This window comes from Camelina sativa, chromosome 14 (assembly GCF_030686135.1).
Source record: "Camelina sativa cultivar CO46 ecotype springtype chromosome 14, ASM3068613v1".
Classification (NCBI taxonomy): Eukaryota; Viridiplantae; Streptophyta; class Magnoliopsida; order Brassicales; family Brassicaceae; genus Camelina; species Camelina sativa.
Genome location: NC_141893.1, coordinates 14,311,314 through 14,335,819, shown reverse-complemented (window position 1 = coordinate 14,335,819; position 24,506 = coordinate 14,311,314). Strand labels below are relative to the sequence as shown.

The following is a 24,506-nucleotide window of genomic DNA, read 5'->3' as shown; positions in this document are numbered from 1 at the left end:
ATGACGGATACCATAATGTATTATTAAAACCATGATATAGTACTTCTTCATTTATTTATTTTCATGGACGACGCAACGAAGTTTTTGAAATTTCGGGAGAAGCATAATTATTATTTTTTTCAAAATCATTTAGAGAAAGAAAAAAAAAAAGGCACGAGTCCCCAACTGTAATAAAAAAGAAACGAAAAGGGTAAATGAGTAAATGTAAGTGTCCTTTCGGAAAACACAAACAAGTTGCTTTTAAAAATGTTTTAATCAGAAAATCAAAGACCCGCTCCGTTCGGGTTCGGGTCAAAAACTGCCATTGTCGTTCTTCTTCTTCTTCTTCTGATTCAAATAAGAGAGAGAGAGAAGTTTGTAAAAAACTTTTGCAGAAGAGAGAGAATAAACAAATAACAATAACAATAGCACCGCCACGTCGCCGCCGTACTTCGCAACCGGAATCATAGTTTTATCTTTTGCAAATCCAAATAAATATATAAAAACCGTCTCTTTCTTTTTATCTTTGTCTATACTTTTTTTTTTCTCTGTTCTGCAACAGTTGAGCAAGTGCATGCCCCATATCTTTCTTACTTCTCATTTCCCCCATTAATCAATCATATACTCCTCTTGGGATCTCAGTTAAACCAAGCTAAGCTTCAAAAGAAGAAGATCTCTCTCTGTTCTTAAGCTGAAACGACGCTACCTCTTGTCGTTTTTTTATCTAGCTCGAGATCTGTGTTTCTTTTTTCTTTTTTCTTGGCTTCTGAGCTTTTTAGCGGTGGTGGGTTTTTCTGGAGAAAACCAAAGGACAATTAAAGTTTTGAGCTTTTTTTTTTTAATGGGAGTTATGAGTGGGATTGTTACTGGGTGAGTAGTTTACAAGTATGAAGGAGTTGAAGAATCGAAGAAGCGGCTTTGAAGTTGGCGCGACCAAGATTGCCACCTTATTTGGCTGATTCAGTTCTGTGAAGGAGATTAGAAGAAAGCAGTTATTTTATAATTTTTAGGGTTTTTTTTTTTAGATTGTGAAAAAGATTTGGTTGGTGAATGGGTGGGAGGTGGAGGGAAACAGTTAAAAAAAGTTATGCTTTTTGTGTCTCTTCCTCATAATTACATTTGGGCATCTTCAGAAATCTTGGATCTTTGAAGAAAACTACAAACTTGCAACTTCTTTTTTTTTTTTTTTTTCCTATTGCTGTTTGCTTTTAAGTTATCAAAATATGAGATTGTCTTCAGCTGGGTTTAATCCTCAACCTCATGAAGGTACTCCTCTCATAATTTTCCCTCTTTTTTCTCTCTCTCTCTGTCTGCCCCCTTGATATAAGTTAACTAACTTTGTGTGTTTTGTTTTGGATTCAAAGTTACAGGAGAGAAACGAGTTCTTAATTCTGAGCTCTGGCATGCTTGCGCTGGTCCTCTTGTTTCACTACCTCCTGTTGGAAGCAGAGTTGTGTATTTCCCTCAAGGTCACAGTGAGCAGGTTTTTGTCTCCTTCCTTTATTGGTTTGGGATTCTAATCTTTCCTTTTTTGGTAACAGATTACTTAAGCTTCTGAGAACATTTTTTCAGGTCGCTGCTTCGACCAACAAAGAAGTGGATGCTCATATACCAAACTATCCAAGCTTGCATCCGCAGCTTATCTGTCAGCTTCACAATGTCACAATGCATGTGAGGAGCTTGTTTTTTTGAAAAAAGAACTTCTAAGAGTGTTTTGTTCTGCTCCGTGTGTTATAATTAATAAACATGTTTCCTTATAATTTCAGGCTGATGTGGAGACTGATGAAGTCTATGCACAGATGACTTTACAACCTTTGAATGCGGTATGAGACTTCACCTCTGAATCTATATTTCATTTACGCCGAATTTGTCGGTGTCCTGAATTTTTCTTTGCTTTGATTGAATGCAGCAAGAGCAAAAAGATCCTTACCTTCCAGCGGAATTAGGTGTCCCGAGTAGACAACCTACAAACTATTTCTGTAAAACTCTGACTGCTAGCGATACAAGCACTCATGGTGGTTTCTCTGTACCTCGCCGAGCTGCTGAGAAAGTTTTCCCTCCCTTGGTAAATTCATCTTCTAGTTTATATGAAATTTAACTTTTAAGCTTCGATATTATTGCCTCTTTTACAACCTCATAGGTTTCTTGACATCTTTTAACCAGAAAATGTTATGTGTTCTTCAGGATTACTCACAACAGCCTCCAGCTCAAGAGTTGATGGCGAGGGATCTGCATGATAATGAATGGAAATTCAGGCATATATTCCGAGGTTAGCTTTCTTCCTGAAATTCCAAGCTCTTCTTTATTGATGACTGAGGAACAAAGAGGTTTATCTACTCTGCATTTGTTTCCGCCTTTCAGGCCAACCAAAGAGACATCTCCTTACTACGGGTTGGAGCGTATTTGTGAGTGCTAAAAGGCTTGTTGCTGGTGACTCTGTGCTTTTCATCTGGTTAGAAACGTTTCTTTTAAATTTTGTTTCTTTTTTTGAATTGAGACCTGCGAATCTTGGAACTAACTAAGTATTTGATAATACTAGGAACGATAAGAATCAATTGCTTCTTGGTATAAGGCGAGCGAACAGACCACAAACTGTCATGCCTTCATCTGTTTTGTCAAGTGACAGTATGCATTTAGGTCTTCTTGCTGCAGCAGCTCATGCTGCCGCCACAAACAGCCGATTCACTATCTTCTATAACCCAAGGTACTGTTTTAGATCCATAAAGAATGCGCTGCTTATGCATAAGAATGCACAAGAATGTGCTTATGTGTTGATCTGCATTTCGCGTTTAAAGGAATCCGCTTTTCTTCAGGGCGAGTCCATCAGAGTTCGTTATACCCCTGGCTAAGTATGTCAAAGCGGTTTATCACACTCGTGTCTCTGTTGGCATGCGGTTTAGGATGCTGTTTGAAACCGAAGAATCAAGTGTTCGTCGGTAGGTGAATAATTCAGAATTCCTATTTTTTACTCTGCTTTTTGGAGCTGAATGTCCTTTAATAATCTTTGTTTAATGTCAGGTACATGGGTACAATAACTGGCATTTGTGATCTTGATCCTACTCGTTGGGCTAATTCTCATTGGCGGTCCGTTAAGGTTTTTGCTCCAAAACCAAACCTTTAGTGAAAATTTATTCATTAATCGTTACTTACTCATATGTATCATTCACAATCTGATATAAATGTAGGTTGGGTGGGACGAGTCTACTGCAGGAGAGAGACAACCGAGGGTTTCCTTGTGGGAAATTGAACCTTTAACGACATTCCCAATGTATCCATCTCCTTTCCCTCTCAGGCTTAAACGTCCTTGGCCTCCTGGTCTTCCATCTTTCCATGGTATTGTAAAATTCAAAACTTGCTGGTTCATCTTTCAAGAATTTTCATTTCTAGTCTTTTTATATCTTCTAATCTTGGTTGTCTTTCCTTTTCTTTTAGGCCTTAAAGAAGATGACATGGGTATGAGTATGAGTTCGCCGCTTATGTGGGACCGTGGACTCCAATCTGTAAACTTTCAAGGTATGGGAGTGAACCCGTGGATGCAGCCGAGGCTTGATACCTCAGGCTTGCTTGGTATGCAAAACGATGTTTACCAAGCAATGGCTGCAGCTGCACTTCAAGACATGAGAGGCATTGATCCCGCAAAAGCTGCTGCTTCACTTCTTCAGTTCCAAAATTCTTCGGGATTCTCAATGCAATCTCCGTCCTTAGTGCAGCCGCAGATGCTGCAACAGCAACTCTCTCAGCAGCAGCAACAACAACTCTCTCAGCAGCAGCAACAACAACTCTCTCAGCAGCAGCAGCAACAGCTCTCTCAGCATCAGCAGCAGCAGCAGCAACAGGCGTATCTCGGCGTTCCTGAAACCCACCAGCCGCAGTCTCAGTCTCAGTCACAGTCAAACAATCTTCTTTCTCAACAGCAGCAGCAGCAAGTAGTGGATAATCATAACCCGTCTGCATCCAGTCCTGCTGTTGTTTCCACTATGTCTCAGTTTGGTTCTGCTTCTCAGTCCAACACGTCACCACTCCAGTCCATGGCTTCTCTGTGTCATCAACAAAGCTTCTCTGACACCAATGGAGGAAACAATCCTATTTCTCCGCTTCACAGTCTTCTCAGTAACTTCTCTCAAGACGAGTCATCTCAACTGCTCAACCTCACTAGGACTAACTCTGCAATGACTTCATCCGGTTGGCCATCAAAGCGTCCTGCAGTTGATTCATCGTTCCAGCACTCTGGAGCTGGTAACAACACTCAGTCCGTAATGGAGCAACTGGGACAGTCCCACACAAGCAACGTTCCTCCTAACGCAGTCTCGTTGCCTCCATTTCCCGGTGGTAGAGAGTGTTCAATCGAGCAAGAAGGAAGTGCCTCAGACCCGCATAGCCATCTTCTCTTCGGAGTCAACATAGATTCATCTTCTCTTTTGATGCCGAACGGAATGTCAAACCTTAGAAGCATTGGCATTGAAGGTGGCGACTCCACGACTTTACCCTTCACATCATCTAACTTCAACAACGATTTCTCGGGTAATCTTGCAATGACCACACCATCCAGTTGCATAGATGAATCAGGTTTTCTACAGTCCTCAGAAAACATTGGTTCCGAGAACCCACAATCTAATACCTGTGTGAAGGTAAAACCTTAGTTATGTTCTTTTCCTACCCAAAGTGTTTTCCTTTTTTGTACACTTAGTGATACTTTTTGTTTGCAGGTGTACAAGTCAGGGTCTTTTGGGAGATCGTTAGATATATCGAAGTTTAGCAGCTACCACGAGCTGCGAAGCGAGCTTGCTCGCATGTTTGGCCTCGAAGGCCAATTAGAAGACCCTGTGAGATCAGGCTGGCAGCTTGTATTTGTTGACCGAGAGAACGACGTTCTTCTCCTCGGCGATGACCCTTGGCCGTGAGTTTTACTACTACTAATCCCGCATCTCAGCTTTTTTTGTTTTGTCCATTTTCCATGTTTACTAACCTGCATAATTATCATTATCAACAGGGAGTTTGTGAGCAGCGTGTGGTGCATTAAGATATTGTCACCACAAGAAGTGCAGCAAATGGGTAAAAGAGGCCTTGAGCTTCTCAATTCCGCGCCATCTTCCAACAATGTCGATAAGCTCCCGAGCAACGGGAACTGTGATGACTTTGGGAACAGGTCAGACCCGAGGAATCTCGGTAACGGTATCGCATCAGTTGGGGGTACATTCAACTACTAGATGTAGAAAGAAAACCCCATTCAAGTTAAGTTTCAATCTTTATAAATTAGTAGTGAGATCCTCTTAGTTTAATTACTAGCAATATCTCTCTTTATAACTTATAAAAAAATGAAGGGAGTTGTGCCTTTGCCTTTGTGGAAACCAAAAAAACTATATAATCCCTCTGTCGTAATACTGTAATTATAAGATCTTTTGGTCTTTTTTTTTCTTTTTCTTAATCATATGAATATTTTTACTCAACTCTGTATGTCATTTTCTTTACTCACTTCTTGAATCAATGTGATAGTGAAGTGTTATTTTGGAGTTATATCAAGACTTTGTCTGACCTTAATGGTCCACATAGAAAGTGATTTGGGTCCCAATTCCTTTATCAGAAGTGAAAGCGTTTTGTGGTTTTGTTGTGTGAAACACCGAAATATTCCGACCCGCAATTTAGGGCTTTACCCTAAAATTAGATCTCATTCTGCGTCAGCAGTACCTTTTTTCGCTAGACACGTGTCGATCCGTAGTTCGTAGGACACCTTTATTGGTAGGTAAATTAATATATGTCCTAGCCTCGGAGAAGAAAAAAACGAGGCGGTTCAATAAAAGAAGTTTAGAATGAGTAAGGTTTTTGTTCACGTCTTATGTTATGAATTTATGATGATGATTAGATTATTGTATAACATGGAAACGTAAACGTAAGGGGTATGTATAACTCGGGGTATAAACTTACAAATCGAAGTCGTTTCAATGATTGATCGAACTTCTTGTGAATTTGGAAATATATATCTTGCAAGTTAACTTTTTTGGTTGGCTTTTATCAGATTGGGATATGGTTTAGCTATGAATTGGGCATCTTAAAATAGTTAAGAAGAATTTATGATTTAGTTTGGTATTTGATAGTTTTTGTTTGATTGCCCATTACGATATAATAGAGTGGCCAATGAATGAAAGACCATGTTTTATACATTTTCTTGAGTCAAAGAAATAACAAATCTGATAAAGAGATATTTGTAAGCATTTGGTTTTGATGTGTGGTGTATGAATGTGATTCACATAAATCTTTATAGTGGTGGGACTCTATATTCTAAGTAAGAAATTGGGAATGGTTGAAAATAATGTTGGGTGCATATGGTAGGGACATTTATAGATGACACAAGTTAGGGCACTTTCATGAACCCTAATTAAATAGTGCATGGTGACCCATAATTCTGAAAGTTCTCACTTTTTTTTTTCTTTTCATTTTCTTTATTTACCTTTTTTCCTCCTTTTTAAAGTTATTTCTTCTTCTTACAAAATCAATTATTAATTCTAGTCATCCATAGGATGTTATAGCCATTCATTACGTGGTTAAGAATAGATTCAAATGAAGATCTAGAATATAACTTTTGTCTATATATATCTACACACAGAATCATATGTCTTTTCTACATTATATGTCATAACTATATAATTTCAATCTTATAGGAATTTTCATGAGTTTAATATTATTACATAATTAAAAAAATTCTGGTTTGTTTTATTTGAGATTCAAAGGCTGAAAGTGAACGTGTAACATTCTTTGAATTCATTACTTCAAAAGCATGCATGCATCAGTGCATCACTCTATTATTTCTGATATATATATTATTTTTGTGATGAACATATTAATCCATTGGAGAGTAGGATCTTAGAACCGTAATCTGACTTGCAAAGAAAACAGTTCATGCTTTAGTTATTTTGTTGATGGAGTGCATAATTTATTTTTAAGTTTGCTATTGAAGACCTTAATTAACAGCTTTATCTAGTAGTAATATTTCTAATTTGGTCTCATTACCAAATAGAAATAGAAATAGTAAAATGATATTTGCACTGTTAAACTCGTAGCGGAATGAAAATATAATCCTTACTTTCTATCTATAGATGTATGGAAATTAAAAATGAATATAACCAAAATAAGCTTTTAGCGATAAGGCATAAGGGTTTTGAGTGGATATGTAATTTTGTTACTGTGCGACTATCTTTCTCATTTATCTCTTTTAAAAACGACGAACAGAAAACGTCAAATGTGATAATTATTGATTGTTGAAGCACTTTTTGAACAAAGTAAATAAAGGCACTTTTCGAGTTGTAAGACCAAAGAAAACAAAATTCTTTGGACCATCCTTTCGTTGTACTAACTACTCTGTTACCGTTTCACTGAGTCAAGTGATCCCTTTATCACATTAATTCTATTTTGTAAGGGTGGTTTCAATGCAATGGAACAACCGGACAACCATGCATTGTTAGCGAAGTACGATCCAAGCTTGAGTATGCCAGAACTTCTAACTGAACTAATGCAAACTGTAAAAAAACATAGCATAGCTACTTAGCTAGTACGTAGTGATCCTAGCTATACTACTTACCCATGTTTCTAAGGGGTTATTGTCTAAATGGGCATTTATTCCCTAAAAACTTTGAAGTTGAGCATTTCTTCCCGTACTCTCGGTTTTAGGCATTTTAGGGTAAGCAGAAAGACGGTTCTACCCTTGGTCGTGATGTACTGGATTTCTTCAGCTGCGAAAGCCTCCACTGACTTGTCGTTCCATCACTGCTCCAATGATTTCTTCAGATGCACTAGATTTCGTCAGCTGCTAACTGAAGATGTTGTTTAGTTAGGGATTGGTGAGGATATATATGAGGATCTCTATTTGTTTCTGTGGACAATGATAAATAAAAAAAACTGCACAGTAGAAGAATCTGAACAAAAGTCTTTGTCAGTTATGAACATGAGGTAAAGCACCATGATCATTCCTTCATATATTTAACAATCTCGTTACTAATGCTTTTTAAGATTATAGAATCAAATGATTTTGTTCTGTTAAAGAGTTAAAGGTTTGGTTATGTTATGTTTAAGGTTAAAGAGTTAAAGTCTTGTTCTGATAACTCTTAAATTTTTTCAGAGAAGCCATTGATGGAGGCATGGAGCTTTGCTTCAATGATAACCTCAAATTTATTTGATTGAATCTGAGAGCGAGAATAAGTTTACATATTGTTTCGTGTTTCCCCAACACAGTAGAAGAAGAAGTTTACATATTGTTTCATGTTTTAAGAAAAGTAGAAGAAGAAGCATTGACATGGGGAAATAGGGGTTAAGATAGTCTGAAGTTGCTACTTCTTCCAGAACGTCTCTGCCTTTGCAACCATCATATTGATGCCACACATGATGTGAAAGCCAACTTACCTTATGAACAAGCTCCTTGCAGTTTTGACACCTGAAGAAGAACAAATATAGATGACCAAGTGACAGAGATGAAGATCAAATACTTACAGAATAAAGTTAAATGGAACATCTTGGTGCAAAAAACTCATGATTACAAAAGCCAGTATTTCAAAATCATGAGGTGTAGAAGTTAATGACAATGAAGATGTGCTTGTTTATAGTTTCTATGAAATTAGTGGGATCCAAAGTCAACTAAATAAGAAGAGTAAACCAAAGAGAGAAAGGAAATCAAAAGAGGACAACACATGTATTAAGGAAAAACTATAACCTATGGACTGTAACTAACGGAACCCAAGGACAAATCAAACAACCATATATGAAGGAAAACTATACCCTAAGAACTATTACCGAGGGAACCCAAGAAACAAATTAACCACACTCTTAATTAAGGAACACTAAACCCTAAGGAACTACAACTGAGGAACCCAAACACCAAATGAAACACACATATTGTAAAGGACATGACTACCAAAGGAACCTAAGAAACAAATTAAACACACTCTTAATTAAGGAGCACTAAACCCTAAGGAACTACAACTGAGGAACCCAAACACCAAATGAAACATACATATTGTAAAGAACATGACTAACAATGCTTAAACCCATTAGATTCGTTTATCTAGTACGGAAAAAATCACAACCCAGGCAAAGATGACATAGAAATAGAGCACACATACCTCTCAAATTCTGGCGATTCTCAGAAGGCTTCCTGCGATACAGAGAAGCGATGAAGATGGTGAAGCGCTGTTAAAAAATGTAAAAAAATTGGGATCTTTTTACCTTTGAATTAGAGAGACATGAAGTGTAAGTTTGCTGACCCACAACGAACCTGAGAATTTGAAACTCTCTTTCTCTTCTACATTGTCCATCTCTAAATCCCAATTAAAAAGGAGAAATTAAATTTCAGGAAAATTAAAAACCCTAGAAATTGAAACTTACTTCTCCATAAGCTTCTCTTTATTGGCTTTTTGAAGAGCTAATTCGTTTGGGGAGGGATCATGGTTGTGTGTAGTTGGAGGGAGAAGATTATTAGATCATTGGCTCTTTTCTATGGCTGAGTCGACAAAGTGAGAAACCAGAGTTGTGTCGAGAGAAAGAGACGATCAATTGTGTGATGTGAGAAGGGGCAATATTGTCTTTTCATCGTCTAAAAAAGGCCTAAATCTGGAAGCAAGGAAAGAAAATCTGTATTGAACAATACCCATGAGAATAAATGCCGATCTCGTAATTAACCCATGTTTCTAATGAAGCGAGTTAAAACAAAGTGAGTATATTGTATAAATATATTTTAACGATGATTATGATTTAGTTTCAGTCATCATACGAAATATTAAATTTGAGAAAAAAATGATAGATAAAGTCTAACTCGTTGAGATAACCAGATTTGTAAGCATACTTTCGATATTTTTCTACAAAATCTTTCCAAACTTTCATATGAGAGTTTTCTAACCAGATTCATTTCTATTATATGATAGCCAAGTTATCCAACCTCACTTGTTGTGACATAGTTTAACATTCAATCTTCCATGCTTTTAAAAGAGACTTCAACATTCAACTATCTAGCATTTTGACCAAACATCTCTTACAACTTTTAGTTGGAGAGGAAGAATAATAAAAATAGTTCATGGCAGAAGAAGACAACAACTTGAAATTCTAAGGTATCAATAAGACTATTTTCTTGATTAGAGATTTAAAAATCAATAGTCTTTGGAATATGAGGCAAATGGCTCATTTTGTTACAAAGTAAACAGGGGCCGGCGTGCAACGGGATATGGATTTATAAACATAGATACATGACGTATATAGTAATATTTTTGTAGACTATATATACAATCTGACTTTGAACTCGAATGATGATATAACAACTAGCTAGGCTGCATATCCCATAAGGCGTTATTTCTGTTTTCTATTGTTAATTCATATATTGTGACTAAATCCGTCCTTCCTACTTCTATACTTGAAGAGAAGATTTTTAGATCTGCCTCTGGAATCATACAAAAAGAAAACATTTCAGAACTTTCTATCACAAAGAAACTTTTTGTGTCAACAGTTGTACTCATCTTAAACATTAAGTCCATAGGTCAAAGCCCAAATGTATCAGTGTAACCAAAGAGGGCCTCTACAACCTACATTTGCTGTCCGGTTTGTAAGTGAACCGTTTCAATTTTGTTTTGAGTCTTTAGAGGCTAATCTATCAACAAGCAAAACCTATAACGCCAAAGAGTGTGTCTCTAGCAATTTGGTTTTCAGTTCTTGGATTTTTTTTGTCAGTTCTGGTTAACTTGCTCCTTAAGGCAAGAGGAAGCCCTAACCTAAGGCACAATCTTTGGCATTCTCTTTTGAATCTATGCAACATAAAAATGCATTCCATTTATATATTACACAAAGGGGATCTGAGAGTCCAATCTTGGTTTACTCAAAGACCAAAAACTCAATCTAGTGCCTCATGAGAACCAACCACAACATATCTTGTAACCGGAACCCGGTATTCGACCAGTTTCCCGGATATATTGGGCTTCAGCTACTGCCTTTTCAGCATCACGGACTTTTCTAGCTTCCGCCAAAGCCCGTTTCTCTTCTGACCTTTGCTTAGCCATCGCAATTTTTTTCACTATCTTTGCTTCAGCTTCAGCTTTCATCTGCTCAACTTTAGCCTACCAACAGAAGTTTATGTAAGCTTTAGAAATGAATTTGGTGTGAGAGACCAATCAAAAGTTTCAAAGGAAATAAGAATTTTGATCAGAAAACGCCTTACATACCTCAATACGTCGCATTTCTGCTTCGAGTTTGGCTTTCTCCTGACTTTCCCAAGCTTGGATTCTGATTTCCTCACGCTTATACCTAAACATTTTGAGTTTCAAAAAGAAAAGTATAACACATTTTAAGTCTTTTACTCTATGATTCTTCACTGACCAAGTAAACAATTTTGTTTAGGTCATAGGAGCACACACACACCTTGCATTGTGTTTGGACTTCTCTGCTTCTTCCCATGCAGTAGCTCGTTTTTCAAACTCAATCTTCTGTGCTTTCTCTGCATCTTCATTTTTTTTATTGTTCTCCTCTTCTTCTTTACTTGCCCAAGCCGCAATGTTCATCTTCCCTAGCTGAACTCCAAGAGCTACAATCTCTCTCCTCGTCTTTGCTTTCTCTTCCTCCTCAGATAGTTCTCTTCTTGTGTTTTTCGACTGGTCTTGCGACATAGAAGAGTCCTGTTGTTGGCCACCTCTAGGGGTAGAAGGGAGAGATGAGGTCGGGCTTCGGAGAGGAGTTGTTGCATCAACTGGTGTGACAGATCTTGAAGGTTCTTGACTCGGTATTGGCGTCATATCGGTTCCCATATCTCTCATACATACAGAACGAATCGCGAGACCACCTTCACAACACATTAAAATACTTATCTTGTCAAGCTCCGTGGTCATCTTCAAGAATCAAACAATTTCGCCAAAAAAAGTTAGTCACCTTTGTTTTACCTGTTGTGTTATCATGTGATGGAACCTTTGTTGTATCCACAAGATCATTGCTTTGTGTAGATTGATCGATCAACGAGTTTCCTCCATAGTGGCACGAATCCATCCTAGATTTGTTATGCTCGTAACCTGCATTATCAGGCACAACTCTCACGGGCACCCGGTTCCCTTGACCGGTCTTCCTCATCACCATGTTCTGCCTGCTCATTATCCACTTCTCAGCATCATTCCATTTGGATGGCATTTGTCTCGAAGGGTAAGCTCTTGCGCCATGATTCTGATTCGAACGCTCACCACGAGCTCGGTGAAACTCGAAGCTTGAAGAGCTAGCGTTACTGTCATAATCAAGGTTATCATCTTCTTGAGGTCTCATCATGTGAGAAGCCATACTCATGTCCCCTTTTCTGTATTGTTGCGGTCTCGGTTGATCGTTTTCCTTCACAGCACCATCAGAACGATGTCTCGACGCTTGATTATCGCACTCGGTTAGATCCAAAACTGGCTCATCTGGAAGTTTAGCTACTTCGACATCCCTAGTTGTAACCGCCACTAGACGTCACACACAACAAGAACAGAGCAAAGAAACAATTTTTAGCCAAATTCAGGAGTTAAATCGATGAAAAGGCTTCATATAGAACAGAGAGACCAAACAAAGAAGAGGTCAAAGACACAAACTTTATCCAAGAACAGAACAAAGACACAAGCTTAAGCAAAGTGTTGAGGACCAAAACAGAACAAAAAGACACAAGCTTTAGCCAAGTGTTATACCAAAACAGAACAAAAATACAAGCTGTAGCCAAGTGTTGAGGACCAAAACAGAACAAAGACACAAGGTTTAGCCAAGTGTTGAGGACCAAAACAGAACAAAGCAAAGTCAAAAACTTTTAGCCCAAGTTCCGGAGTTAAATCGAGCTAAAGACTCCAATTGTAACGTATAGCACATAGACGAAAATAACAGGTGAAAAAAAAACACACACTTTAGCGAAAGAACAGAGTAAAGACCAGAGACTTAAGCTGATTACATTATCAAACTGTGATACGGAAGAGGAGAGAGAGAGAGAGAAGGGAAAAAACCATTATTGTCGTCGTCGTCAGAATAAGATTGAGAAGCTAACAAGCTGTTCTTGGAGAACTCGGTGTCATCTGAAATCTGAAGACGAGAAGGAGATGTTCTTGAAGAGTTACTGTTGGACTTGGATCCTTCTTTCTTCTTGTTGTTGTGAGGTCCCATTAGCTTCATTCGCAGCTTCGTTGGCGAGATTATGCTCTTCTGCAATTTATATATATAAAAAACCTTTAAAAAATTATTGAATTTCTTGATTTCTTTTTTTTTGTTTCTTAAACATGAAAATTCAATAGTTCAAATAATCAAAAAAAACAATTTCTGATAGAACAAAACTAGAAAGGACAAAAATGTCTGAAATTGAATAGTAGGAAAGTTAAAGGTGGAAGTGAAACTCACTGTAACATAAAATGGATCCTAAAATCTTAAGCAGAGAGTGTAATAATGAGGACAAAAAACAAACAGAGAAGTACAAACAAGATTCAAAAACCAGAGAAATGTTGTACTTGATAGAGAAAACGGAAAAAAAATAGATTTAAAATAAAACTGCACCTTCTCTATCCTCTCGTAATCCATTATTGCCAATGCCCAAATCTTTTCTTCACTATCTCTCTATATATTTACAGATACAAGAAGAAGCAGAACAAGAGGAAGTAGAAGAAGAAGAAGAAGAAGAAGAAGAAGAAGAGAGACAAATGAGATTTTGTTTTGTTTTAACTTTGTTCCTTTTTTCTCTAATAGAGGTTTTTGGGAATTTTTTAGATAATGATTGGAACAAAAGGCGAATATATATTTTGTAAATTATATACGACTTCTCTAATAGGGTGGGACTGTGCACGCCGGTCCACATTTGTTAGCTTCATCATCATATCACCGTTCTGATTTTGACACGTCACCTAATTACATCAACAGTTTTTTTTTTGGTTTTGAGTACTTTTTGTTCTCTTGTGTTGTTATCCTCCATGAATACAACAATTTTTCTTGTTTCTATCCAAATTAAGTTTGGAAAACGACTTCTATATTTATTCATTGAAATAGAGAAAAAAAAAAAAAATAACAGAGTAATTGGATATATGATGAAATTAGAGTATTTTAACAAAGTTTAATTTGAGCTATAAAAAAAAAAAAAAAGAGAAAACGAGTCTAATCATTATCATGGTAATCATTTTGATTCTTTTTGAGATAAAGAGTTTGGAATAAAAGAGAACAAAATTTGAATTATACATGCCAAAAAGAAAAGTTCATAAAGATACTAATAAAATTCACTGATATCTGAAGAGTCTATAAATAGATCACTAGTAAAAAAGTGTATTTATTATTTATACCCATCATAATGAACTCTGAGAATCAGTTCTTTTTTCACTGTTAACCTAATAATAGTTATAAATAAAAAAATCAGAATCCCATACAATATTTGCCTATTTGGTTCAGAATAGTAATAAAATGGTATTTATTTTCCTCATACATAATGATTTTTTTTCTTGGTTAGTTTTAAAGAAGAACCGAAGAAGTAGTTGTGTTGTGTTGTAGAGAGATTCGCAAAGCAAATGTGAAAAAAAAAATCAGTACTGACTGAAACGTAAAACAATCGAAACTGACACTTTTTCTCCACTTAAGGGCATTACGTTTCTTCTGTCACTTTGACCGTTGACTACCCCTCTCCTTCTTCTACTTTAATCGTAAGACTATATAGTTCCTCTGATTTATCAAATAACACCACAAATCGGTATTATATAGTTTCATGGGATTATAATATTCAAAACATACGAATCGTATAAAAAAAATGACGAGGCGTGTGTGTACGTATTGCGAGGCTCGAGCTCACAGCTAGATTCCTCTAGCCTAACCTTGTTTTCCTCAAAAAGTTTTTTTTTTTTTTAAAAACCAATTTTTCCTAAGAAGCCATGCTTTTGTACACTATATATATGACATTATTTTCACTTTAAGACTTTTTTTTGTTTTCTCTTTTCTACAACAATATATGAGATTATTCATCAATCATAATTTTCGTTTTTTTTCCCTTTTCTCTCAATTCGGTCTAAAATATTATTAACTACATATATGTCGGAAATATTATGTCACGCTGCTATTAATCATGTGAATTTGACATAGTTGAACTCTATTGTCATCACAAAAAGGACTAAAGCAAACCTTATCCTCAAATCAAACCTTACAATAACCAACCTTAATTAATTCTCTCACTTTCACTTCTTTTTTTATTTTTCACTTTTCACTTTCAGTCTTTCACTTATATCGTTGTTGACTACTGTTTCTCAAACTCATTTCACTTCTTGTTAATTTTGGACTGTTTCACATTGGTGAGCCTATTTTTCTTACGTATATGTGTATACTATATTAATTAACTTTTAAACATTGTAAAAGTGGTGTATCAAGTTTTCAAAAGAAAAGAAAAGTTGATTATATAATAATGATTCATATTGACGAGTCTATGTATTATTTCCAGAGTCTTGAAGAAACATCTTTGACTAATTTCACCGGCATATTATTCCACATCCTTTCTTCTTTCAAATACTCAAAAAATAAACAACTTAGATCTTTTTGTGTTTACATGAAATCAACGTCGATATGATTGTGATGTACATGTACGGGTCGCTGAATTTTTACATTTTTTTCTCAATTGACAACGAAAAGTGTTTGTACTCTCTTTATTCTTGGTCAACAACGAAAACATTCTTATAAAACAAAATAAATATATACAAACGGATACGTCAATACCAGTTGGACGTTTCACAAATGGGCTTATTGAAATGGTGCGTCAATTGGATTATGGTGGTCGGTGTATGAGATAAGTCAAAAAAGCCACTCTACTACATTTCCTCGCACACATCTTTTGACATTTTGTCCATTTCACATTGATAATACATTTCAGATCAAATGCCGTGAATTAAATTTCGAAGATTAGGATCATTTCCAAAGGTTCAAAACCATGAGGTTTGACTATCATAGTAGAAAATATAAATGGTGACAAAACATCTCTGCTGCCCCTGGGTCCAAAAAGATTTTGCCAAGCGTATTGAAACTTGTTTGGTCTACAAAAATAGATCCAATTTAATTTTGATTATCATGTTTGTGGAACCTTTGGCCGGAGACAAAAGCTCCATAGTTCCAAACTATATATCGCAACAAGAAAGTTAGAAAACCTAGTAGTAGCGACGATTTCTATATATTTTGGCTAAAGATAAATGTAGATCTTCTAGTAACTACATAAAACATATTAGTCTTTTGTTGAATGCTTAGGAGGATGGCAATGGCGATATTACTTCGAAAATTCAAAGGCAATGAGATTTTCATTTGAAATGACCGGGATCCAGACTTGTTTCATAAAACCATTCGGTCCACGAGCCAGCTCAAAGCAACATTAATTAATGGTTAGATAGAAAAAAGCTACCGGGATACTACCTGTGCTCAACTTTAAAATTATTCTCGTGGATTTCACTATCGAACACCACCTTAACCCTCACATATACATACAGAGAGAGATTTCGTAAACACTACTTAGATCCTAAAATTGACAAGAAGATGACAGAGGTCAAAGAATGAGAAAATTTGTTGCTTCTGTTATGATGAATTTATGAGATTCCGTTACAGAGTCTCTTTGGTTTTGGTTTAATTGCACACAAATTACTCGGTTATCTAAACCGGTACACTAATATCAAAGACAATTGAAGATGTGAATTAGTTAAGAAAAAAAAAAAAAAAAATCTCTGTTTTTACTTTTTATTATAACAGGTATATCTGGGGAAAAAAAATCTTTAGTGATAATGCCGATATGAAGCCATGTGAGTAAATACATCATCTTGAACAAAACCGTTTCTTTCTTCTCCATGTCTGCCTCTTCCTCTCTGTATCTTCTTAAAGACAAGAAGACCCACAAGCATCCTCATCTTGTAACTTAGATAATCAAGCCTAAAGAGATTCAAGAACCAGAGCTCAGTTAAAATATAAGAAGACAATATTAATGTTCTTAGTTTCTTAATGGGAAGACCAAGTAATCATTTTTACCTTTTTAAAGGTCTATTGGCACTCGCAAGCCATCGTGAGCGAGTTTTACTGGAATCCCTTCCCTAACAAACCAAAACATTGCAGCAAGTAAGATTACTTCTCTCTTTCTATGGTATGGATTCGTCAGATGGATTATGTAATTAAGGGTTTTTCAATATAGTTTTATTACCTTTTAGACCATTCTTCAAGATACTCGTTGTCCTTGTGGTGATCAAACTCGTGAGTCATTCCGATTAGAAGAGCCCTTTTCGGACACAGTCTTTTGATTGTGTCTAGTGTCTACAAAAAAAAAAAGTAAGCATACATAAATCATAAAAGAAAAACCACACCTTAGCTTTCAATTATGCTAACCTGCGGAAAACATAAGTGCGTGTTGTGGGATCCTGTCTGCAATCACAGTTAATGACAAAGGATGTGTAAACATCAGCTCACACTGAACTTAAAAATTCAAACTTCATTGCATTACCAATGATCTGTGTTACCTTATATAATGTATCCAAGATAAGGAGATCCAATTGTCCACCACCAGATTTTGATATAACTGTGTTAAAACAAAGGCAAATGAAGTCTGAAACATCTTCTTCATGTATATCAAAATGCAGCCGCACAAAGCAAATTCGTTACACTTACCATGCTCGGTGTTTGGAGGAAAACGTGATACATCAGATATATATGCCACTCTTGATTTTTCACCAAAAAGGAAACCAAGACATACATAGTCTTCTCCATGCATCACCTGCGGCATTAATACGATTGAGTCTCCACATAGATCAGCAGGGAGCCATGATTCACTATTTCTTCGTAGGATTTGAGAAACTTACTGGAAGTGGCGTGAATGATAAGTCTGAAGCAACAAATGGCTTCTCACAATCTTCTTCAATTATTCTCCAATCTAGCTGTGCTACTCGCCTAACTTCTTGGCCTTCTTTAAGTTTCTTCTGAACCAAATACGGGAACTTCACAGCAAGGCTGTTTTCAAAAAAAAGCACGAGATTGTCTACAGCTTCAGAGCCTAAAAGGTCAAACTGAAATTTCCAAAGACCATGACTATGTTTATTACCTGTCCATAGCGTATTGGCTTACAAAAATTGGAGTAGGCTCAATATCATTCGTAGGACTAAATGGTTGCACAGAACGTATATCATCCAGGCCAAGTACTGCATCAGCATGTTCATGAGTCAAAATGATCTGCAATTCATGCAAAAATTATGAGAGCTTCAGATACAGATAGTAAAACTCGGATAAAAGGAGATCTCAATAGGAAAGAATGCAGAGCAATAAAACGAGTTCCTGAAGACTTACAGAATCAACTTGAGGAATCTTGTGAAGAGTAAACCAACGAAGGACTTGTTCCCTAAAAGTCTTGCCAACATCGATTTGAATGTATTTATGTTTTCCATCACTTTGACAATAATCAATGAGCAATGAAGTATTCCCCCTGCCAAAAAAACCACCCACAAGATTTCTTATAGAATGAAAAAAAAAAAAAAACAAGCTAGAACTAGTCTAACACTCTACTGGCAAACTCAGCTAAAAGATGGATCTAATCAAATCTTAAAGGGCTTCATATGATCAACTCAACACATGGATCAAAGTGGAACACCAAAACTAGACTAAGTGATCCCAAACTTACGGAAATTGAAATTAATCCACAGTCGAAAATTTTCAGAACTCGCATTGATATCACCAGAGAACCAAATCAGTGCGAGACGAGAATGTACCTGTAGTTAGGATTTCGCTCAGGAGGGATCGAAAGCGACTGGGAACAAACGTAGCAGGGACTATCAGATCGCTGGATCAAGCACATTGCGTTAGGTACCGCGCTCGAACATCCCGTTCCGAGGAATATAAGAGCCGATCCATCATGTTCAGAGGAAACGGTGCCGTTCTCCATCGGAATCGAACCGTCCATCATCGAAGACGTCAGTATCCTCTATGTATATATATGTGGAATATTCCGGCAAAGGAGTCGATTGTAAAAACGGTAACACAAGGGTGTCGACGACGCAAAGTGGGTATACACAAGAGGAAGGCGAGAGAATAAAAAAAAAAAAAAAGTTGATATATAAATAAATACATAAATATATATCAACGGTTTTTGTCTAATTTATGTACAACACGTGGCGTAATCTTAACGGTTTTCCCTCAAGGCCCTCGTTTTTAATTTATTTTTCGATTTTCGACTTGTAGTTTCTTTCCAGAGCTTCGTCACCCCCTTTCTGATTTCAAAATTGGCATGGTTCCGTTGATTTGCTCTTTAAGCATTTCTCAGTTCGAGTTAAAAGAACGGAGAGAGCTTTTGTGTTACCTTGAGAGACTTGAGTAGCTTAATTAGTGGAAGAAGCTTCTTGTTTTGATTGATGTTGAACTTAAGGGTTAATCGGATTCTTCGTAGACCCTTAATTCGATGTTTACCTTGCTCAATCTCTAACGATGATGCATCTTTCTCGACAACTTCATCGAAAGATCCTGTCTTTAATCGTGTTCCGGAGATAGGAGGAGTTTCTTATCGAGAAGATGAACATTTAGGAGAGTTGAGGCAATTGGGTTTCGTAAAGTCATCAGCTTTGAATGCTACGAGCGTTGGTGAACCTGAATTCGGAGAGATTCGAAACCCTAGGTTTGATGAGATAGATGAATTGGGAGAAGATGAAGAAGAACTAGACGATGATGATGATAATGATGAAGATGGTGGAACAAGTGGCGAAGAGCGTGATGATGATCTCGCTGTTCTGAAATCGGTTAGGAAGGTCCCTCAGTCACGAGAAGAAAATGGTAGATTCGATGTGGAAGAAGATGAATCTAGGCATCCTTTGGTGAGAGAGATAGGTAGATTGATTGGTCTCAGGTCATCTTGGAACCCAAAGCATGAAGCCCAGATGAGGAATCTTCTGAGGAGTCTTAAACCATCACAAGTCTGCGCTGTTTTACGCTCACAGGACGATGAACGGGTTGCTCTTAAGTTCTTCTACTGGGCGGATCGTCAATGGCGGTATCGGCATGATCCCATGGTGTATTACTCCATGCTTGATGTTCTTAGTAAGACTAAACTGTGTCAAGGTGCTAGGAGAGTTCTCGTTCTGATGAAGCGTAGAGGTATATATCGAAGCCCTACAGCGTTTTCGTTTGTAATGGTATCGTATAGTAGGGCAGGTCAGCTGAGAGATGCGTTGAAGGTGTTGACTCTTATGCAGAGAGCTGGAGTTGAACCTGATTTGTTAATTTGCAATACAACTATTGATGTTTTTTTGAGAGCGAATAGGTTGGAGAAAGCTTTACGGTTTCTAGAACGTATGCAAGTTATTGGTATAGTGCCGAATGTGGTGACTTATAATTGTATGATCAGAGGTTATTGTGACTTGCATCGAGTTGACGAGGCTATTGAACTACTAGAGGATATGCCTAGTAAAGGATGTTTGCCGGACAAAGTTAGTTACTATACCATAATGGGCTATCTTTGTAAAGAAAAACGGATTGTGGATGTGAGGGACTTGATGAAGAAGATGGCGAAAGAGCATGGTTTGGTGCCGGACCAAGTTACTTACAATACTCTAATTCATATGCTCACAAAACATGACCATGCAGATGAGGCTCTTTGGTTTCTAAACGATGCTGATGAAAAAGGTTTTCGGATTGATAAGGTGGGTTATAGTGCTATAGTTCATGCATTGTGTAAAGAGGGAAGAATGTCTGAGGCGAAAGATCTCATTAATGAAATGCTGTCGAAAGGACATTGTCCACCTGATGTAGTAACTTATACTACAGTTGTCAATGGCTTCTGTCGTTTGGGTGAGATCGACAAAGCTAAAAAGCTTCTTCAGGTTATGCACACACATGGACATAAACCAAATACTGTGTCATACACAGCTCTGTTAAATGGGATGTGCCGAACAGGGAAATCATTAGAGGCAAGAGAAATGATGAACATGAGCGAAGAGCACTGGTGGAGTCCGAATTCCATTACTTATAGCGTAATTATGCATGGGTTGCGAAGGGAAGGGAAACTGTCTGAGGCCTGTGATGTGGTAAGAGAGATGGTACTAAAAGGTTTTTTCCCTGGCCCAGTTGAAATCAACTTATTGCTCCAGAGCCTTTGTCGGGATGGGAGAACACACGAGGCCAGAAAATTCATGGAGGAGTGTCTGAACAAGGGTTGTGCTATTAATGTCGTGAATTTCACTACAGTGATTCATGGTTTATGTCAGAAAGATGAGCTAGATGCTGCTCTCTCAGTGCTTGATGACATATACCTGATCAACAAACACGCAGATGTCTTTATATATACTACTTTAGTTGATGCGTTAGGAAAAAAAGGTAGAATATCAGAAGCAACGGAACTTATGAAGAAGATGCTTCATAAAGGTATAGATCCTACCCCTGTTACATACAGGACTGTCATCCATCGATACTGCCAAATGGGAAAAGTTGATGATCTTGTGGCTATATTGGAGAAGATGATATTGAGGCAGAAATGCAGGACGGTTTATAATCAAGTCATTGAGAAGCTTTGTGGTCTGGGAAAGCTCGAGGAGGCAGACAAACTTTTGGGAAAGGTTCTGAGGACAGCTTCAATAGCTGATGCTAAGACATGTTACGTACTTATGGAAGGCTATCTTAAGAAAGGTGTGCCTCTGTCAGCATATAAAGTGGCCTGTCGGATGTTTAACCGCAATCTGATACCTGATGTTAAGATATGTGAGAAGCTTAGCAAAAGACTGGTTCGAGACAATAAAGTAGAGGAGGCAGATCAGCTGATGCTACGTTTGGTTGAGCGTGGTCATATATCACCCCAGTCCTCAAAACCGTCAATGGTCTAGTAAATACCTGTCTTGATTTACTTTAGTTTTTGTAACAACAAACTTCTTGATAGTATTTGATGCTTCAAGCAGAGCGATTTTGATAATACAACTGTCCAGGTGCTGGAAATAATAACTACATGCTGTTGTATATTTTGCTTCTTAGTCACAACCTCCAGATCCAAAACGAAGGAACTAGGCTCTCACTCGGTTAGCAGTGATGGATTTCTTCTTTGATGCTCTTGGCATGAGGAAACTGGTTTGAGCAGAAACCAGTTATTCTATTTCACATTTTCCTGGTAGCGACCCGTTATTCCCAATACTTCTACTCATTGTTTTCATTATTACTATTGATGACTGGACAAAACTAAGAAATAACCTTTTCGAAAGGAAGAACGTAAAATGATTTTTCCTTTCCGCAGGGACCATATTAAAGTGACACCATACAATCAAGTACTGATAAGTCTCTGTCCTCTTAAGTTTTACTTTAATTAAGGCCACAATTGTCTAAGTTTTATTTTACTTTATAGCAAAACTAGATGTTCAGTATACCTCACTGTTTATTGATCATTTTGATTATTCTGGGAAGTGATTTCATTATAGACCATGATGTTTTGTTGGTTGCTGCTTGATAATTAGAATACGGTAGAAGGTGCAAATAGAAAAGAGTTGTTGATGCAAATGAGAAGGGACTGTAACGCTAAGAATTTTTGTACATGTAGAATTTTCACTTTCTCTGAAGGTATATGCTATTTATATTATCAATTATGAGAAGAAAAAAGGAAATCTTTTTGGGACAGACAGAATTATATGGTTAGAATTACGATAGATGACTGAACCTTGATGGGGGTATATCATACATGTCGCTATATTAATAAAGATATCCATTATTTTCTGTATTTGGGTATAGTGAAGCTGATAGCTTACTTATTGCATAAACACTCTCTCTTATTGTATTTTAGTTAATTTTGGTTTGTTGTACCAACGCGGAATTAACTCGTCGTGACTTTCTTCTTCCGTGTGAACCTGGTGACGTTGGAGGTACTTATCAAACAACAATTCCATGATAATGCCTGCTTATTCTGATAATAAGCCAAAACTAGAAACTGTTGCTGGGAAAGTGAAAGTAAAGGGTCAGTTACTGCTTTTGTTGTAGACTGTTACTTTATATTCTGCAAACAAAAGGGTCATGTCTGCTCTGCTTGTCCAGTTAACGGTTTTAAACTGTTGCTTTTTATAAAAACTTATTGAGCAATTTCCACTTTGGCGTGTTGCTGTTTGTTTTTCCATGTAAAGGCTGAGAGAGCCCTTATGCGAAACTTGTTTCTTACTCTTGCGCATTCACTTGTTACCGTATAATTCCACACACAATCATGCTAAAAAGAAAGTGTTGCTTTCAAGAATCTCTAGTGAAATTCATTTTTAGAAAAGATGTTGAATTGATCTTTGGCGATGTGATTTGTTGTTTTGTTTGTAATGTTTAAATGGTATGTCCCACAGTATATGACAGCGATTATAACTGTTGTTGTCTTTGAGTGGAGGACTTGAGTTATCTACAGGATTCGACCTTGGATTTATGATATTTCCATCAACACTTGACAGTAAATGCTACTGGTGCTTCAAAGGATCTCTACTGGAGCTTCAAAAGGATTTCTATTGGCTACATGCAAATGCCGACAGAGCGAGAACTGTTATATTACTACTGTACACTGCACAGGTACTGAAAGTCTCCAACTTTTACATAAAAATAGTTTCTAGAAACTTGATGGCTCTGACTGAACCATCAACTAGTAAGGTCTTTAGCATCTTATGTAGTGAAACCGAACCCTGTGAAGTCTTTGCTTTGGCAAAATGGTTGAATACAAATGATTAAACTTTGGGTTAATCAAGAGAGTCCTGCGGTAAGGATTTTTAGCCTTGGAAGCCTTAATCGAACAATCGTTTAACTTTGCTTAACTCATTAACAACATTGTTGAATCCTTCTTTACGTTCCCATGTAATGCAATGCCACATTATTGAGATGGGTCGTTTGCATTATTGAAGTCACCCGCAACGAATCCATGACCCTGAACTGATGGGTACGTAGTGTATTTCCTTTAGCCGTCTTTTCTCAAAACATAAATATTTGTGTATAAAGTTTCCTTCTTTTTACCACTCTCTGGAAATGCAATGTGTTTTGCGTGGTCTAGGTTCATTTCTGCTTATGATTTGCATTGCCAAAACACTCTGCAACAAAACACCACGAGTCCTTTCTGCCCCATCTCTTCAACTCATGGGTATGTATAACACCATTAGCAACATAAATATCTCTGCAAATGCTGTGGTTTAATAGTGACATAGGTCAAATCTAACTGTAGTCTATTTTGTCTGCTTATGGTAACAATCGCTTTCCTCGTCGGCTTATTACTTTGTCAGGAGGCTTATTACACGTCAAGAGAAAGCTCATTGGTTATGGCCATTCATTCTTTGTGCTCGACCTTAACTGGACTGTGTATTTGAGGATTTTGTGTTTGGTATTATCCAAAGGCACTTATGCTTTTGCTTGCTGAATCATCTCCCATGTTCTGTTTACTTTGTTTGTCTTCCAGTTTGCACCCAAAGATCATTCATTACCTCTGTAGCAGTCAAATTGTTGTGTAAATTCGGTTTTGCCCCTACCCCTCCTCTTGATACACTTTTGTGGGAACTGAGGAACTATCTTGGGATATGTGGAACCATAGTGTAACGAAGTTATGTGCATTGAAACCA

General features: G+C 37.1%; 4 protein-coding genes and 1 long non-coding RNA gene across 14 annotated transcripts; 2 read left to right on the top strand and 3 right to left on the bottom strand.

Annotated features, from left to right (window-relative positions):
• Nucleotides 1-236: 236 nt before the first annotated feature.
• Nucleotides 237-5,950, top strand: LOC104743633 (auxin response factor 6-like). 7 transcript variants are annotated; one of them, XM_087483722.1, is made up of 15 exons: nucleotides 237-1,245; nucleotides 1,344-1,462; nucleotides 1,552-1,650; nucleotides 1,746-1,802; nucleotides 1,889-2,044; nucleotides 2,164-2,248; nucleotides 2,341-2,431; nucleotides 2,519-2,683; nucleotides 2,793-2,915; nucleotides 2,998-3,073; nucleotides 3,165-3,312; nucleotides 3,412-4,607; nucleotides 4,686-4,876; nucleotides 4,970-5,210; nucleotides 5,623-5,950. In XM_087483722.1, exons 1-14 carry the CDS (start codon nucleotides 1,203-1,205, stop codon nucleotides 5,184-5,186), a joined length of 2,766 nt encoding a protein of 921 aa, XP_087339848.1. In that variant the 5' UTR covers nucleotides 237-1,202; the 3' UTR covers nucleotides 5,187-5,210; nucleotides 5,623-5,950. The 7 variants fall into 7 exon arrangements, with proteins under 7 accessions (XP_087339848.1, XP_087339849.1, XP_087339845.1 ...); XM_087483719.1 differs by having other exon boundaries at nucleotides 258-1,245; nucleotides 2,775-2,915; XM_087483724.1 differs by having other exon boundaries at nucleotides 267-1,245; nucleotides 1,350-1,462.
• Nucleotides 5,951-8,120: 2,170 nt separating this feature from the next.
• Nucleotides 8,121-9,639, bottom strand: LOC104741630 (uncharacterized). 2 transcript variants are annotated; one of them, XR_760348.3, is made up of 4 exons: nucleotides 9,349-9,639; nucleotides 9,190-9,280; nucleotides 9,087-9,118; nucleotides 8,121-8,401 (listed from the first exon to the last, which is right to left on the bottom strand). It is a non-coding gene; the product is annotated as an uncharacterized LOC104741630 (long non-coding RNA). The 2 variants fall into 2 exon arrangements; XR_015580608.1 differs by having other exon boundaries at nucleotides 9,190-9,265; nucleotides 9,349-9,520.
• A 1,107-nt stretch (nucleotides 9,640-10,746) lies between these two features.
• LOC104743632 (uncharacterized) lies at nucleotides 10,747-13,777 on the bottom strand. The gene is made up of 6 exons (XM_087483717.1): nucleotides 13,492-13,777; nucleotides 12,951-13,146; nucleotides 11,880-12,425; nucleotides 11,365-11,782; nucleotides 11,169-11,250; nucleotides 10,747-11,063 (listed from the first exon to the last, which is right to left on the bottom strand). The coding sequence occupies exons 1-6, from the start codon at nucleotides 13,513-13,515 to the stop codon at nucleotides 10,854-10,856; spliced, it is 1,476 nt and encodes a 491-aa protein (XP_087339843.1). The 5' UTR covers nucleotides 13,516-13,777; the 3' UTR covers nucleotides 10,747-10,853.
• Nucleotides 13,778-16,497: 2,720 nt separating this feature from the next.
• LOC104741629 (putative hydrolase C777.06c) lies at nucleotides 16,498-19,041 on the bottom strand. The gene is made up of 10 exons (XM_087485875.1): nucleotides 18,684-19,041; nucleotides 18,265-18,400; nucleotides 18,023-18,150; nucleotides 17,784-17,931; nucleotides 17,593-17,698; nucleotides 17,445-17,503; nucleotides 17,314-17,349; nucleotides 17,132-17,241; nucleotides 16,963-17,024; nucleotides 16,498-16,866 (listed from the first exon to the last, which is right to left on the bottom strand). The coding sequence occupies exons 1-9, from the start codon at nucleotides 18,875-18,877 to the stop codon at nucleotides 16,967-16,969; spliced, it is 975 nt and encodes a 324-aa protein (XP_087342001.1). The 5' UTR covers nucleotides 18,878-19,041; the 3' UTR covers nucleotides 16,498-16,866; nucleotides 16,963-16,966.
• A 163-nt stretch (nucleotides 19,042-19,204) lies between these two features.
• LOC104741628 (uncharacterized) lies at nucleotides 19,205-24,370 on the top strand. Of its 3 annotated transcripts, XM_087483716.1 has the most exons (7): nucleotides 19,205-21,778; nucleotides 21,925-22,057; nucleotides 22,181-22,211; nucleotides 23,361-23,475; nucleotides 23,562-23,836; nucleotides 23,948-24,034; nucleotides 24,174-24,370. In XM_087483716.1, the coding sequence occupies exons 1-2, from the start codon at nucleotides 19,323-19,325 to the stop codon at nucleotides 21,971-21,973; spliced, it is 2,505 nt and encodes an 834-aa protein (XP_087339842.1). In that variant the 5' UTR covers nucleotides 19,205-19,322; the 3' UTR covers nucleotides 21,974-22,057; nucleotides 22,181-22,211; nucleotides 23,361-23,475; nucleotides 23,562-23,836; nucleotides 23,948-24,034; nucleotides 24,174-24,370. The 3 variants fall into 3 exon arrangements, with proteins under 3 accessions (XP_087339842.1, XP_087339841.1, XP_087339840.1); XM_087483715.1 differs by having other exon boundaries at nucleotides 22,181-23,836; XM_087483714.1 differs by having other exon boundaries at nucleotides 21,925-22,891; nucleotides 23,361-23,836.
• The last annotated feature ends 136 nt before the right edge of the window (nucleotides 24,371-24,506 follow it).

Excerpts from the sequence above, each read along its gene's own strand:
- LOC104743632 (XM_087483717.1), bottom strand. The coding sequence starts at position 13,515 with ATGGATTACGAGAGGATAGAGAAG. Across the intron at positions 11,783-11,879 it reads ATCACATGATAACACAACAG|GTGGTCTCGCGATTCGTTCT; the intron begins GTAAAACAAAGG and ends TGTGTTGTGAAG. Across the intron at positions 11,251-11,364 it reads AAGTCCAAACACAATGCAAG|GTATAAGCGTGAGGAAATCA; the intron begins GTGTGTGTGTGC and ends CAAAATGTTTAG.
- LOC104743633 (XM_087483719.1), top strand. The coding sequence starts at position 1,203 with ATGAGATTGTCTTCAGCTGGGTTTAATCCTCAACCTCATGAAG. Across the intron at positions 1,651-1,745 it reads TTCACAATGTCACAATGCAT|GCTGATGTGGAGACTGATGA; the intron begins GTGAGGAGCTTG and ends TTATAATTTCAG. Across the intron at positions 3,074-3,164 it reads CTCATTGGCGGTCCGTTAAG|GTTGGGTGGGACGAGTCTAC; the intron begins GTTTTTGCTCCA and ends ATATAAATGTAG.
- LOC104741628 (XM_087483716.1), top strand. The coding sequence starts at position 19,323 with ATGTTGAACTTAAGGGTTAATCGGATTCTTCGTAGACCCTTAATTCGA. Across the intron at positions 21,779-21,924 it reads TCAAAACCGTCAATGGTCTA|TCACAACCTCCAGATCCAAA; the intron begins GTAAATACCTGT and ends TTTGCTTCTTAG.
- LOC104741629 (XM_087485875.1), bottom strand. The coding sequence starts at position 18,877 with ATGATGGACGGTTCGATTCCGATGGAGAACGGCACCGTTTCCTCTGAA. Across the intron at positions 18,401-18,683 it reads GAGCGAAATCCTAACTACAG|GGGGAATACTTCATTGCTCA; the intron begins GTACATTCTCGT and ends TTTTTTTGGCAG. Across the intron at positions 17,242-17,313 it reads CGCACTTATGTTTTCCGCAG|ACACTAGACACAATCAAAAG; the intron begins GTTAGCATAATT and ends TTTTTTTTGTAG.